General features: G+C 39.1%; 1 protein-coding gene across 4 annotated transcripts; it reads right to left on the bottom strand.

Annotated features, from left to right (window-relative positions):
• Positions 1-1,623: 1,623 nt before the first annotated feature.
• Positions 1,624-5,894, bottom strand: Armcx1 (armadillo repeat containing X-linked 1). 4 transcript variants are annotated; one of them, XM_055607294.1, is made up of 4 exons: positions 5,800-5,894; positions 4,855-4,938; positions 3,806-3,890; positions 1,624-3,534 (listed from the first exon to the last, which is right to left on the bottom strand). In XM_055607294.1, exon 4 carries the CDS (start codon positions 3,400-3,402, stop codon positions 2,014-2,016), a length of 1,389 nt encoding a protein of 462 aa, XP_055463269.1. In that variant the 5' UTR covers positions 3,403-3,534; positions 3,806-3,890; positions 4,855-4,938; positions 5,800-5,894; the 3' UTR covers positions 1,624-2,013. The 4 variants fall into 4 exon arrangements, with proteins under 4 accessions (XP_055463269.1, XP_055463268.1, XP_055463270.1 ...); XM_055607293.1 differs by having other exon boundaries at positions 4,859-4,938; XM_055607295.1 differs by lacking the exon at positions 5,800-5,894 and adding an exon at positions 5,658-5,790 and having other exon boundaries at positions 4,859-4,938.
• Between the last annotated feature and the right edge of the window lie 8,617 nt (positions 5,895-14,511).

Genomic DNA, 14,511 nt, shown 5'->3' with positions numbered 1-14,511 from the left:
GAGGCTGAAAGCTCAAAGAAAGCTGCCATTCACCTTTCAGGGTTTTAATGGTCATCCCACTCTCAGTAGGGAGTCAAATTACATTTGCAGGAACCTTTGCAAACAAAGTTGCCCCTCCACTAGCTTGCACCCTTGCCTTCCCTCCCTCTTCAAGTACACACGTTGCCTAAGCTCTCATCACAGGTCTGACAAGGCCTCCATTGAAAGTAGGTGGAGCATGTGTAGCACTAGCAATTCTAAGTACCGCTTTCCTACCTCCTCCTTTCCCTCAGCGTGAGCACACAGGGGAACTAGCAATAGAACTGAGACTGCTGAGTTAAAGACATGGAAGAGCCTCAACTTAACTCACACAAGCCAGGGAAAAACTTCAGCTTGGGATGTGGGGTAAACATAATGCAAACAGCCAGCAAAGGAAATTAGTCTTATGTAATTGCTATGTTCAAAGACATTCTCAAGAGAACCAAGCAAAACCAGAGAGCCATGAAAGCAAAATGTTATCTTCATCAGCTGTCTGACCTACACTGCAGTTTCTTTTGAAACAAGGCAGATGAAATGTGAATTACAGAAAGAAAATCTGTTTCCTGAGCCTTGAATTGTTATGTTTTGTGGGTGGTGGGGAACTGAGCCCCATTATTAGAAAATTGTCTTTGAGCACATTTGGGTTGACACAGGTCTTAAAACTGTTTGATGAGAAAGTCCAAATAGCAGAATATTCTCTGGGTGTCTTAACATCATCCCTAAAAGAGAAGAAACTAGTTTCTCCCTGACCTGACCCATGAGCTCCACAGTCACAGCCAGGATCTTGCTTGTCCTAAAATGACTGACAGCTGCAATCTTCCAGGGAAACCTTGGGACATCAGGAAGTGGCTTGGAGTTGCCCCCCATCTGTCTGTCCCATCAATTGCCAGGATCCTTCTTATCCTATCATCAATCTAAATAAAAAATTAAAATACCAGGGAGAGATTAACCTAAGAATATGGATTCTAATTTGAGAGTAACAGGGAATATTACAACTCAAATCCACATAGCACATGGGCATATTCAAAGAGTCTGAGGCAAGGGAAACTTGTAAAGATAAAACAAAGAAGATCATATCTGGTGTTTTCAAACAAAAGATCATGCATCAATGCTTAAAGTACTTTTTGTGTCAGGTTCAGTAGCATCTGCACATGCTCATGGATTTGATAATCTTCCACGACAGCTATTCTTGGGCAATTTTCTGTAAGAATCCTTTCCTAATACCTGTCAGCTCCATTGACTTTGTATGAACATTTATATAAGGCCCTCCTCTTTAATTCTGACAGTCTCACTAGCCTGCTCTCTAATGCTGGATTCTCACCTGGCTTTTCTTCCACCACTGTGCCCTCAATAACCTTCTGACCTTTTTGTATTCCATTCTTCAAGCTCAGCCTCTTTAAGTTCCCCTTCTTAATAAAACATTTCCTGGGCACTACTGTATACAATAGTTTCCATTGCCTCTAAACACTGACAGAAAGCATCCACGCATGACTAGAAGCTCTTTTAGATTTTATAAACATATATAGTCTTTAATTTTATGTATTGTCACACATTGTGTCTCCAAACAGATCCCAAAGCCAAGAACAAAAACAAAGCCTTTTTTTCTACTTCTTAAACATACCTTTATTGATAAAGCACAACTCTTAGATGAACAAATCTAAATCAATATAAAAGTATAGTTTGTTAGACATAATAGTTTCTTCATTGTATGGTTTAGTTAAACAATAAAAATCTCTCAACCTAGGTAGCGAGTTGAATTAATAAATGCTTTTGTTGTGCAAGCTCTAATATGTATTTGGCATACATAAAATGTCTCAGTATAAAGCCAGCATCAATGACTATTAATAATCTGTGATATTTATTATTCCTAAACAGCAGCTCAAAGGATCTCTTTGTAACAAAAGTGCAATGAAAACCTAAGAATTTAGACAATACGCTGTTTCCATGTGCAAACGCTGAAACATTACATCAGTGTTGTTTGGAACAGATCTCAAATTATAGTTTGGTTAATACTTTTAGAACTTTCACTTTGACCACCACATCCTTATGATTTGCTAACGCTTTGATTTTCTTAACACACACTCCAGATTCTTTGAATAAGAAAAATAATGAGCTTCTGCTGAATTCTTTCCTGGATGATGCAAGCCCTTCACTTTTTATATTGTCATTTATATTTTCAAAAAGGGTAAGGATGTTAAGAAGAATCTCTCTATCCCATTCCTTATTAAATAGGGAAATCAGTTCTGATGGTACTTTACAACTAACCAGCTCTCTTGTCATGGCTGGATTTTCAGTAAAGTTTATAATTAGTTTCATAGTCTGTATCTTGGTGAAGTGATTTCCCAGGAATAACAAAGCAAAAAAGTCTGGAAAAGAATAGGAAAGCAAATGTTGGTAATGATTAGTCACAGTCATGTTGGTTAACAGTCTTAGTCCAGCCATCTGTACAGCTGAATCCAAGCGACAAATCATGGTATCATCACACACTTGACTGATGTAAGCCTTAATCTTGCCCTGGTTTTCAGAATTAACACTCAAGTTATTAAGGGCATTGTAGGTCTTTTCCCTAATAATGGGGTCTTTGGTTTTTATCAGTTTTGCAATAATTGGGACACCACCCAATTCACGTATGGCATTTTGATTAAATGAATATGCTGCATTGTTACCTAGTGTAACCAATGCTACCTCCTGAGTAAAAGGGTCATTCGTTCTTTCCAAGATGTTAAGGACCTTTTGAAGATCAGGGGCGCTCAGAATATCATCAATTTTATAGGGAAAGTTGAACTTGCCCCTTCTCACAGGCCATGCTGTGGCTGGGGCCTTAGTGCTCTTACTTCGGGTCTTTCTCTTGGTTTTTCCACTTGCTCTGCTCCTAGCTCTAGAGCCACTTCTTCCCGGGTGACAGCCCCCACCCCTGCCTCCTGGGCAGGGCAAACTTTGGGCCAGGGTCCTATTCCCAGAGATGTTAGGAAGCCTGATCCCTCTGCCTGCCTTTGCACGTGCCTGTTCCTTTAGGATCTTGAAAAGGGCCTTGGCCTTAGCTTCTAGGCCACCCCCACCCTGGGATTCTGGATGCATTTCCTTCTTTATCCCTGGACCATTTGCAGGTCCCACATTCACTTCAGCCTTTGAGCTATCTTGAGGTTTGGCTCCTGCCTCAACCCCAACATTAGCCTTCACTTCTCTCTCAGTTTTTCCCCAAATTTCTGGTTTGCCACTACAAGATTCTTCCTCTTCTTCTTTCTCCTCTTCCTCATCTTCTTCCTCATCCCATAGTTTCTCATTCTCATCTTTTCCCCAGGTTAGTTTGTATACACAGTAACAGGCACCAGCCCCGATGACCATGCCTGCAGCTACACACCCAGCTTCCCGGGTGCGCCCCATGGTACAGCTGAGGCAAATCCCTTAACCTGGACAGAGAGCAGACTTGTTCTGGTCCAGAATATTCCCAGGTCAGGGGCAAAGTCTTCAGATTCTACAGGTAGGAGCAGCTACAAACAGCAGATACAGTGATACCTAGGGGAGGAAAAAGAAGATTGCAGACTTTTGATTTCTCCAGTTATGACTTTGTACATAAATAGGACTTAATCTCTTACTATAAACATACAAACATACAGAGAGATATTGGCCAGCATTTGGAACTTGGTACCCTCATCATTATTTCTTTCCTTTATGTGGAAGCAATTTTGAAAGTTTTCCAAACACTCAGATTCTCCAAACTTATGTTCTTTCACCCATCCCAAGAATATTAAATTGAATATATTTAGAAGTTGCCTATGATCATTACCCTTCAAGATATCCTGAGTCAGGATCACAGAGTCACCCTCACATAGTTCTGATTAGTACCCTCTCCTTTCCAACCTCTTGCAGATCTGCAAACAAAAGAATACAGGTCTGATCTGAGAATTCAAGAACTAGATAAATGATACTCAAGACAGAACATATTATCCATCTTCTCACTTCCCATCCCCTTGTCTTTCACTGCAATGTTTCTTACCTTCTATTACCTTCCTCCTTGGATGATCAGTCCTCTGAGCAGTCCATCTATCTACTACCACTACCCTATCTGTCAGTTCTTCCAAAGGTAACACTACATACTGAAATAATATATTTTAAAATGCCACATACAACTGATCTGATATGAAAGAGATGTATTGGATGGAGGTGGAGAGAGAGAAACATGGTGCCCCCCCAGGAGAGAAACCAAAGCAGAGAGTGCAAGAGAAGAGAGAGAAAAGTAAGAGGCAGGGGTCTTTTTATCCCTAGTCCCTGGCAGTGGCAACCAACCTAGACATCGCAGGTGGCTTATCAACCTAGGAGTTGACTAGAGCATGACTTGTGAATGAACATATACCCTTCCATACGAAAATAATAATAATAAAAAACAGCAACACTTAGAAATCAGATAGACTTTAAGTGCATCCACACTTACTTCTGCCACCTGGACTATCTTAAAGACAGCCTCCTCACTCTCTTGAACAATTACATCAATTTCCACTGCTCTCAGAAATTTCTTTCCTCCCTCATTTCAGCTCCTGACTTCACCATACTTATAATCTAACAAACTGGGTGCCTATTAGACTAACACCAACAAGGACTGCACCATTCAGTATTTTAGAATAATGTCCTCCCCGTCTCCAACCCAGTACTAACCATCTCTAACCACCTTCTTCTTGGTTTCTGATCTGCAAAGTACTTCCTTTTGTAAGCTCAGGACCAACGTAAATAGATGGGCAAAGGGGATGCAGAGAAAGTCTGAGTCCACTGGAGTTCATAGTCACCATTGTTGTCTATCCCGGTGACCCCCCCAAACAGTGTCATCATGCTTCTTCTGACCTACTTGATGAGATTTTTTTTTCTTCCTCCCCTGTTCCTCTGTTTGAACTGGTCTTCAGGAGCAAGATCCACGAATACAGGCGCCTAAGCAAAGACAGAATACAAAACTTAGACCATCTAAGTGCTAGCTTTTCCAAATCCAGGAACCTGGTCGGCCAGATGGATTTCGTTTTATTATTTGTCACCCTAACCCCCCAGTTCTCTGGACTCCGTAGACACTGTCCCAGAGCTATACTACTACATCCTACCACTTTTTTCTGCAGTGGTCCGCCATTTTCCCAGCAAAAACCACACCCCTTTGGAAGCGCAGGACTGGAAGCCATCCCAGTTCGTTCCCCAAACCAGCCCACACCAAAGATAGTCTTTTTTTTTTTCTGCACAGCTGGGAGAACAGTCCTTTTTCCTGGGGCGTGGGGTGGGGAACGACGGACATATAAATTGCTAACGAGTGAATAATGGTCCCAAGTTACAATATAATCCTAAACACCACCACCCATTTGCAAGCCGCAAACAATCTCAGCTTTAGACTGACTGACTTGTAGAAATTAGATGTCGATTATTCCTTTGCGTCAAAAACTGCTGCACCGTACTTAATGGCACAGGACAAGAGTGCTCACTGCCTCAAATTTTTCTTTGTAGATGGACCCATGCACCCATCCATAATACTTGCCCCTCCGGATTCTAGGTCCTGACATGCCAAATACTCGCCTCCCCAACGCTAATTGGGATCTGGGGTCTCTCCTGGAATCTCTCCTTCCAACGTTCAGTTCACCGTTTTCTTTTCTTTTTTTTTTTTTTTTTACCTAGGAGGATCCCAGGACATTGCAAGCGTGTGGAGAGAGCAGACTATGTGGCTGGCATGTCTGCTAACTGCTACCTCCAAGACAGCGATCCCCCGGGCACCCCCCATCCACAACACAGACCTGCTGGGATGCAGGCAATTACCTTCTCTTCCTCCTTCTACAGCAGGCCGGGCTGCTCACAGCGATAACACAGAAAGAGCAAACACCAAACGCAGACTAGAATTAGAAAGACGTCTGCACACGTAGGCTTCAGCTCACGTGAGGGTCACGTCATCAGTGAGATCAGGACTCCAACTAGCATTCCCTCAAACACTGCAGCAAGAGGGAGCCTTTCCCCCTCCTTCTGGGCCATACCAGACCCTGCTATTCATTTTCCTCTTTGTTAATCCCCAAACCAGAAGGAGCTTCTTTTGTGGTTGGAATTTGCCTTTCTATGGTTAACACGGAGACTACACTGGCCTTTTCTTCCTCTTCTAGGAGTAATTCTGGCTTTTTATTTTTTTAATTCCCACCCCAGATGCTTTCCGTTCTCCCTGGTCCCTTTCAGCTGGGAAGATCCTGCATCTTCCCCGCACTCTTATAACAAATAGGATTTCAGAAAAGGAGATATGGAGTGAAGTTGTTTTTGTCTTTCTTAAACTTTTCTCCACACTTGTTAAAAATCAGCTTTGCTTTCACATTGAGGATATAAAATTATATTTTTCCTTTGTATCAGAAAAATTTAAGTAGAAGAGGAAAATCCAGTGCACCTTACTAATTGCACAAAACCACACAAAAACATTTCTACTGATTACAAATAGTTGCTATCACAATGCTAACTTGTTTTAAAATCGAAAACTGGAATTTTTGCATGTGAATACTCTAAAAATAAAAACATGACCAGTTGTCTAATTTGAGTCATTTTAAACAAACTGGTGATTATTTTTTGTACTTTTGGCTCAACTTGCAATTTGGTCAAGTAAAAGCAACACAATCTATCCTAAGTTATTTAATTAATGTAAAACATGTATTGGAGCCCCAGAGTCTTAACTGATTGCTATAGAAAAGATTTGATGGCTACTTTAAACACCTGCTCCTGGATTAGATAGCGGTGTTCTAAAGCTGGGACAGCTGAGAGTAAGAGACTATCCCTTTCCCCTTGCCCTCCCAAGAAGGGAGGAATGTGCTGCCCTCTTACATTCCACAGCCTCTCATTCCCTGTATTCAGGCAGCTGTTTTTTGCTCAAACCCAACACACACACACACACACACACACCAATAACCACAACGGTATATGCCACTTTTATTCATATAACAATATGTTGTGCCCAAGTCCCACGGATCCCAAAGACCACCACGGAGCTGTTTCCGATGCAAATGCAGTAAGGTCTTTTCATTGCAAACTCGAGCTTGAGCCCACACTCTCACCAATGCAGCAGTTGAGAGTGGACCTCTGAGCTCAGAGGGAGGAGTGGGATTTAAATGTCCCAGCCCCTCCCAGCGCACCTAAAGCATGGGAATTCCAGCCTGGCAAGCATCTATTGGTTGAAATACAAAGAGGGATGTTGCATTTTGAATTGATTGGCTATAGGAAGGCCCCCAAACCATTAACGGTCTGGCTTCCCTTGTTTGGCTGTCTGAGGGGAGAGGGAAGATCTGGGCTGGTTTCTTAGCAACTGTACCTCTAGACGCCAGGAAAGAATGCACCTTCCCTCAGGTGGCTGGACATGTCTCGATGTGTCTCACTTTTCTTTAAGCTTGTGTATTAAACTTTAATCCAATAACCCAAAAAAACAATTTTTAATTCTTTTGTCTCTCAAGTAAATATATTTGGTCCCTTCATGGCTTTCCCCAAGTTTCCAAGAAGTATCTAAGCAGTGCATAAAGGAGCTTCCTATTTCCACCTCCCTCTTTGCCTTTATTCATGATGCTCCTGATATTGCTGCTATCTGCTGCTCCTAATATTGCTGCTATCTGCTGCTATCAGTTCCTGAGAAGAACAGCTTGCCAGGTCTCTGTCCTGCAAGAAATCCACATAGAGCCTAATCTTATTTCAGGGTCACTGTCTACAAGTTCACATTCACATTGATGTACCTCAGTCAAATGTATTCCAGGTCTAATGACCACACTAAACCTAGAGTAGGCACTTTCACCTGGCCAGCTGTTACCTGAAATTTTGTTGAGACTATACGCATAAGGAAGTTCATTTTAATAGGGAAAAGAATCAGGGATCTTACCAGATCCTTACAGAATTATAAAAAACTGAAAAACCCCTAAACCCACTCACTTAGAAAAAGATAGATAGACAGACAGACAGATAGGTAGATCCCCCATAAACTTGTTCATTTTATGTACACTAATTTACTTTTCTTCAAATATGTGCAAATTGCAAAAATATAGAGAAGATATAAAAGTTCGCTGTAATGCCTTTGCTACCATCAACAACTTCCAATAATTTCTTTCTCTATGCAAATATTTCACAGCCTAAAGAATTGAACAACCTATACAGAAAATGTTGATATTTGATGCAGAACTTTCAGTAAACCTGCACTTTAATTTGAGAATTGACATCCTTTTTAAATGGAGCCTTTATGTATGAGATTAATATCCAGAAAACATAAGAAACTCAATTAATTCGGGAATAAGAGAAAATAAAATAAATAATCCAATTGTTTAAGTGAATAGAGGAGCTAAACAGATATTTTTATTTAAAAAAGATTGAAATATCCAGCAGATTATATGAAAAAATGCTCAATATCAAGCTGTTACCTGCTGCATTCCTAAGAACTATATTTATAGATTTCAAAGTTACGCTAGTTAGCAGAAGTTTCCTGTTATATGTTTTATTGAATCATAATATTTTAAATATAAAATAACTTTATTTGCACTATTTAATGCACTATTTTTCCTTTAAATTTATCTAAAATTAATCTTAACAATCCTGACTATTTTAATTCTCATGTTTCTGATCTTTTCCCATTTCTTTTTCAGTATTTCTGTCTATATTTTATATGTATCTTACAAAGACTGAATAGTTTAGCTTTTTTATAAAGCCAAACTGAAAGTCCTTGTATTTTAATTAGAGGATTCAGTCATCCATATTAGTTATAATTTCATATTTGAAGCCTTGTATGTCGTCTATTTTGTGCAATTTTTTATTACATCTTTGGAGTCTTCCTGATATATGTTTTTGCCTTTTGCCACTGAAAGATTCTATGCTACAATGCAATTCTCTGTCTCGCTTTCTCTCTGTCTCTGTCTAACTCTCTGGTTTTTCAAGACAGAGTTTCTCTGTGTAGCCTTGGTTGTCCTAGAACTCACTTTGTAAATCAGGCTGGCCTTGAGCTTATGGAGATCTGCCTGCCTCTGCTTCCCACGTGCTGGGATTACATGCATGTGCCACAACCACCTAGCTGCTGAACATTTTTATTGGTAGCTACAATTTTATTTCCATCAAGCGTGTAAACATATTTTCAACTAAAACGACCCCAACCTCCAGAAAGCCATGGTTTTTTTTAAAGAGTTATATATATATATATTTTTTATTTTTAAGCATGTGTGCGTATGTGCATGTGTATATGTGTGCATGTGTATATGACTGCAGGTGCCATCAGAAGTCAGAGGTCTCTGATATACCTGGAACTGGAGTTACAAACAACTGTGAGTGACTGAATATGGTTTCTGGGAACTAAACTCAGGTAACAAGAGATTATCTTGATTGCTCAGCTATTTCTCTAGCCCAAGCTATATCTTGCAATATGCTTTCAGTTGAATCCTAATTTCAATTTCAAATATGTTTATATCATCTTGGGTATAGTGGTATAATAATATTACATTATTGTAGTATGTCACTATAATTTTAGAAGTTCTTTCTCAACAATCTCATCATGATTCATAGAATATTGCTATTAAACATGATTTTTGGCTGTTGTTGGTTCACAATTTATACATATATGTATATACATATACATATATACATATATGAGTCCAGGACAACCGGGTTACACAGAAAAACCCTGTCTCTATAAAACCAATATACATGCATACACACACACACACACACACACACACATGCTTCTCTGTGTATCTGTGTAACATTGGCTGTCCTGGACTCACTTTGTAGACTAGGCTGGCCCAAAACTCACAGAGATCTGCTTGCCTCTGACTCCCAGAGTGCTGGTATTACAGACATGCTCCACTGTGCCTAGTTTTAAATTATTTCTGATATATATTTTTTCTTTAGAACTGTAAGAGCGATTGCTCCATTATTTTTCAGCATAAAATATGTCATATAAGAAGCCTAATTACCAGAGTGCATGGAATCTTATATAAGAAGTGGGAAATAGTAGGTTATGGAGAGGATAGGAACCCCACAAGGAGAGCAGCAGAACTAGAAGATTTGAACACAGGGGTCTTCCCAGAGACCCATACTCCAACCAAGTACTAGGCATGGAGATAACCTAGAACCCCTGTGCAGATGTAATCCATGGCAGTTTAGTGTCCAAGTGGGTTACATAGTAATGGGAACAGGGACTGCCTCTGACATGAACTGATTGGTCTGCTCTTTGATCACCTCCCCCTGAGGGGGGAGCAGCCTTACCAGGCCACAGAAGATGACAATGCAGCCACTCCTGATGTGATCTGGTAGACTAAGATCAGAAGGAAGGAGAAGAGGACCTCCCCTATCAGTGGACTTGGGGAGGGGCATGCACGCAAAAGGGGGAGGGAGGGTGGGACTGGGAGGGGAGGAAGGAGGGGATTATGGGGGGATACAAAGTGAATAAAGTGTAAAAAATTATATATATAAAGAAGCCCAATTACAATTTACTTATTTTTTTTTAAGTTGCATTTTTCCCCTCTCTGGAAACTTATAGGGATTTATATTCTTGTGAACCTAAAAAATTTCACTAGGTTGTGACTAACCAATATTATATTTGTGCTTTTGAAATTTTCTTATTCAGCATTTGTGGTTGTTTTAGATCTTGAGAATCAAAATCTCAAGAAGAATTATTTTGTATTTTCTCTTTAAAATTTAATGAGCTTTGGAGAGATATTGAATTGCCTGGAACTCAGACACGTCATTCAACTTTTATCTTTTTTTTTTCTATTTAGAAGAATTATATAATTAAGCATCTGAAATAACTAATTTTATTTTCAGCCAGGTACAAGAAAGCAAGGTTAAGATCTTTACCAACCCTATATCCGAGAGAGGGCTAATATCCAGAATATATAATGAACTCAAGACATTAGACTTCAACAAATAATCCAATTAAAAACTGGGGTACAGAGCTAAGCAGAGAATTTTCAACAGAGGGATATTGAATGGCAGAGAAACACTTAAATGCTCAACATCCTTAGTCATCAGAGAAATGCAAATCAAAACTCTTGAGATTCCATCTTACACCGATCAGAATGACTAAGATAAAAAACTCAAGTGACAACACATGCTGGAGAGGATGTGGAGAAAGGGGAACCCTTCTCCATTGCTGGTGCGAATGTAAATTTGTTCAACCACTTTGGAAACCAATCTTGTGCTTTCTCAGACAATCAGGAATAGTGCTTCTTCAAGACCCAGCCCTACCACTCCTGGGCATATACCCAAAAGATGCCCCACCATTCAATAAGAACATTTGCTCAACTATGTTCATAGCAGCTTTATTTGTAATAGCCAGAATATGGAAATAACCTAGATGTCCCTCAACAGAAGAATGGATACAGAAATTGTGGTACATTTACACAGTGGAATACTCCTCAGCTATTAAAAACAAGGAAGTTATGAAATTTGCAGGCAAATGGATGCAGGAAGTCTTATGGAAGAAGGTGAGGATAGAAGGACCTGGAGGGGACAAGAGCTCTACAAGGAGACCAACAAAGCTTAAAACACTTGTGCCCAGGGGGCCCTGCAGGGACTGATGCACCAACCAAGGACCATACATGGAGAAGATCTAGACCCCCTACCCAGATGTAGCTGATTGGCATCTCAGTCTCCATGTGGGCTCCCTAGTAAGGGGAGCAGGGGCTGTTTCTAACATGGACTCTGCTGCCTGCTCTTTGATAACTTCTCCCCTGGGGATGCGGCCTTAGGGTAATAGGATACAGGTAGTCCTTGATAAGCTAGGGTAAAATGGCGGGGGAGGAGAACTTCCCCTTTTGGTGGACTAGAGGAAAAGGATGGGAGGAAGAAAGAGGGAGGGTGGTACTTGGAGGAGATGAAGGAGGGGCCTACAATCAGGATATAAAATTAATAAATTGTAAGAAAGAAAAAAAGAAGAGACAAAAGAGAGGGAGATTAGCCTTTCTAGTGACATTTTAATCAAATCACATTTAAATAGACAAAACTATTTTAAAATGAATTTAAAACATTTAAAACTGAAGTTTAAATGTTCAGTTTCTGTTTTAAGAGCAGCTTGTTAATGCTCTACTTACAGAGTTTCCTCCTAGGTTTCTCAGCAAGCAGATATTAGATGGTTTAGCATGTACAGTCCTTGCTTCATAAGCCCAGTGAACCTGAACTGAGTTCAACCCCAGAATTTATGTAAAGGTGGAAGGGGAGAACTGAGAACCAACTCTATAGTTTTCTTGTGACCTTCACATGGGTGCCATGGCACATGTACACCTGAGCCACACATAATACACACAGTAATAATAATAGTAATAGTAGTAGTTGTTGTTGTACTTTAAAAGATATTACCAGTTTTTTAAATTCTCCCATATTTTCTGTGTACAAGGACTTTTAACATTTTTGAACACAATAGATGACTACAAGACAATTTCACCTCCAGCTGAGATGAATACGTGAAAATTTATTCATAAATGGAATAAAGTTTTAATCTCAAGCATCTTTCAGTAGTAATGGTCTTCTAAAAACTTAAGGAATTTTTTGAATATAATAATTATAATTTAGGGTGTTTTATGCATGCATATAATATAGTCTTATAACCCCCCACTTCTTATAACTCCTCTCAAATGGCCCACTTCCAACTTTATGGTTTTTTAAATTTTTTTATAGATAACCATTGAGTCCAAGTGTTGCTGCTCATACTCCTCTGGGTCTGACACCATCCTCTAGAGTGTGGTCACCTGACAAGGGGCCACACCCTTAATGAAAATAAACTCTTTCCCCTAACAGTTATCTACTGTTAATATTAGGTCCTCTCCTAGGAGTGGGGGCTCATGATCCTCCCCTCCCTCTATGCTGGAATGTTGAGTAGCTTGAGCTTGTATAGGTTTTATGCAAGCAACCATAACTGTTGTGACTTCATGAATGCAGCACTCTTGTCATGTCCAGAAAACATTGTTTCACTCTGCTCATACCCAATCTCTAGGTATAACAAGCTTTTCATCTCTCTTCTGTGGTAGGTAGTCACTGAGTCTCAGGGGAAAAGGATGTGATATAGATGTACCAATTGTGGCTGAGCATTCTACAGACACTTATTCATTTTACCTAGGCTAGTAGTAAATTTCTGTGTTGATCATTGTCTACCTCACAAAGAAACTTCTCTGATGAGGCCTGAGAGTTTTACTCATCTATGGGCATGGAAATACAAATTAAAATGGCAGTTGATACTATGTCTATTTAGCAAAATAATAGTGGTAGGTTCACTCCTGGAGCTAGTGAGTTCCACAACAGTGGGTTCTTGCCTAGACTTAACACTGCTGTAAGTGAGTTTCCTCCTATAGAGTAGGCCTTAAATCCAATCAGAAAACAGTTGATTACTTTCATAACATTCATGCCACTATTTCACTCATGAGCATATCTTGCCATGCTGGTTATTACTGTAGCAGATGGATTTATAGCTGGTAAGACTACTGATAACTTTTTACTCCAAGCAGCCTGTACAGCACCGTTAGGTACTATGAAAGCTAACCAAAAGAGAAGAAGCTTCCTAGTCAGTACCAACTTGATTTTTCCATATTCCATGAACAAAGTGTATGCTATATTCAACAATGGGGTCTTACTATCAAGTTCTTGCTGGCAGTCAGAAATGCTATAAATAATCTGTATTGTTTGGAGGCTCTCTAATACACTCCTGAACACAACTGGAGAGGTAGCATCCCACATGTGTGCACTGAGCTTTTTATTGGGCAACTTATGACCTCTGGGAGGAGCATTATCCTCTGTATAGGGTGATTCCAATTAAACTTTTTTTTTCTGTGAAAAAAATATATGAAGCTTATAAAATGGTAAGTTTTCATGGAATTGGGGAGGATAAGTAGACTAACACTGTGGATGGTTGAAGAAACAGGAAAATTTATCAGGCATTTGTATATGCTCTTTTTAAATAATCTGATAATTAAATAATGAATATTAAATAATTATTATAATATATTATAATTATATTATATTACGTACTACACATAATATATAATACATTATATTACATATAATTACGTATTACATATTGCATGTTACATATTACATATATATCATATATCATATATCACATAGCATATATATCTATACATATAATATACATCAAAGATGTTATAAAGATATAAATATGTAAAGATATATTATAATTATTCTAATAGTATATATTATAATTATAATTAAATAACAATAACCATATTCTATATTATAATTATTATAATTAAATTTTTTCACTTTCCTTCTTTTAAGCATGAAAAAGAAATCAATAGACCACAGAGATATTTACACATCCATGTTTTTTATTGTGCTCTCATTGACATAAGTGGTCAATGGAAACAGTTTAGATGTTTCCAGGAAAGTGAATGGAAATCAAAGTTACTTTAGTCAAAGTAACCAAGATCCAAAAAGACAACTACCATATTTTCTGTTTTATGAGGAAATGGGATTTTTATAATTTTGTGTGTGTGTGTGTGTGTGTGTGTGTGTGTGTGTGTGTGTGTGTGT

The sequence above is a fragment of the Psammomys obesus genome, unplaced genomic scaffold (genome assembly GCF_907164565.1).
Source record: "Psammomys obesus unplaced genomic scaffold, mPsaObe1.curated_primary_1811, whole genome shotgun sequence".
In the NCBI taxonomy this organism is placed as follows: domain Eukaryota; kingdom Metazoa; phylum Chordata; class Mammalia; order Rodentia; family Muridae; genus Psammomys; species Psammomys obesus.
This window is presented reverse-complemented; position numbering and strand designations above follow the sequence as displayed.

What these genes read in the sequence shown, in the direction of transcription:
- Armcx1 (XM_055607294.1), bottom strand. Translation starts at nt 3,402, where the DNA reads ATGGGGCGCACCCGGGAAGCTGGGTGTGTAGCTGCAGGCATGGTCATC.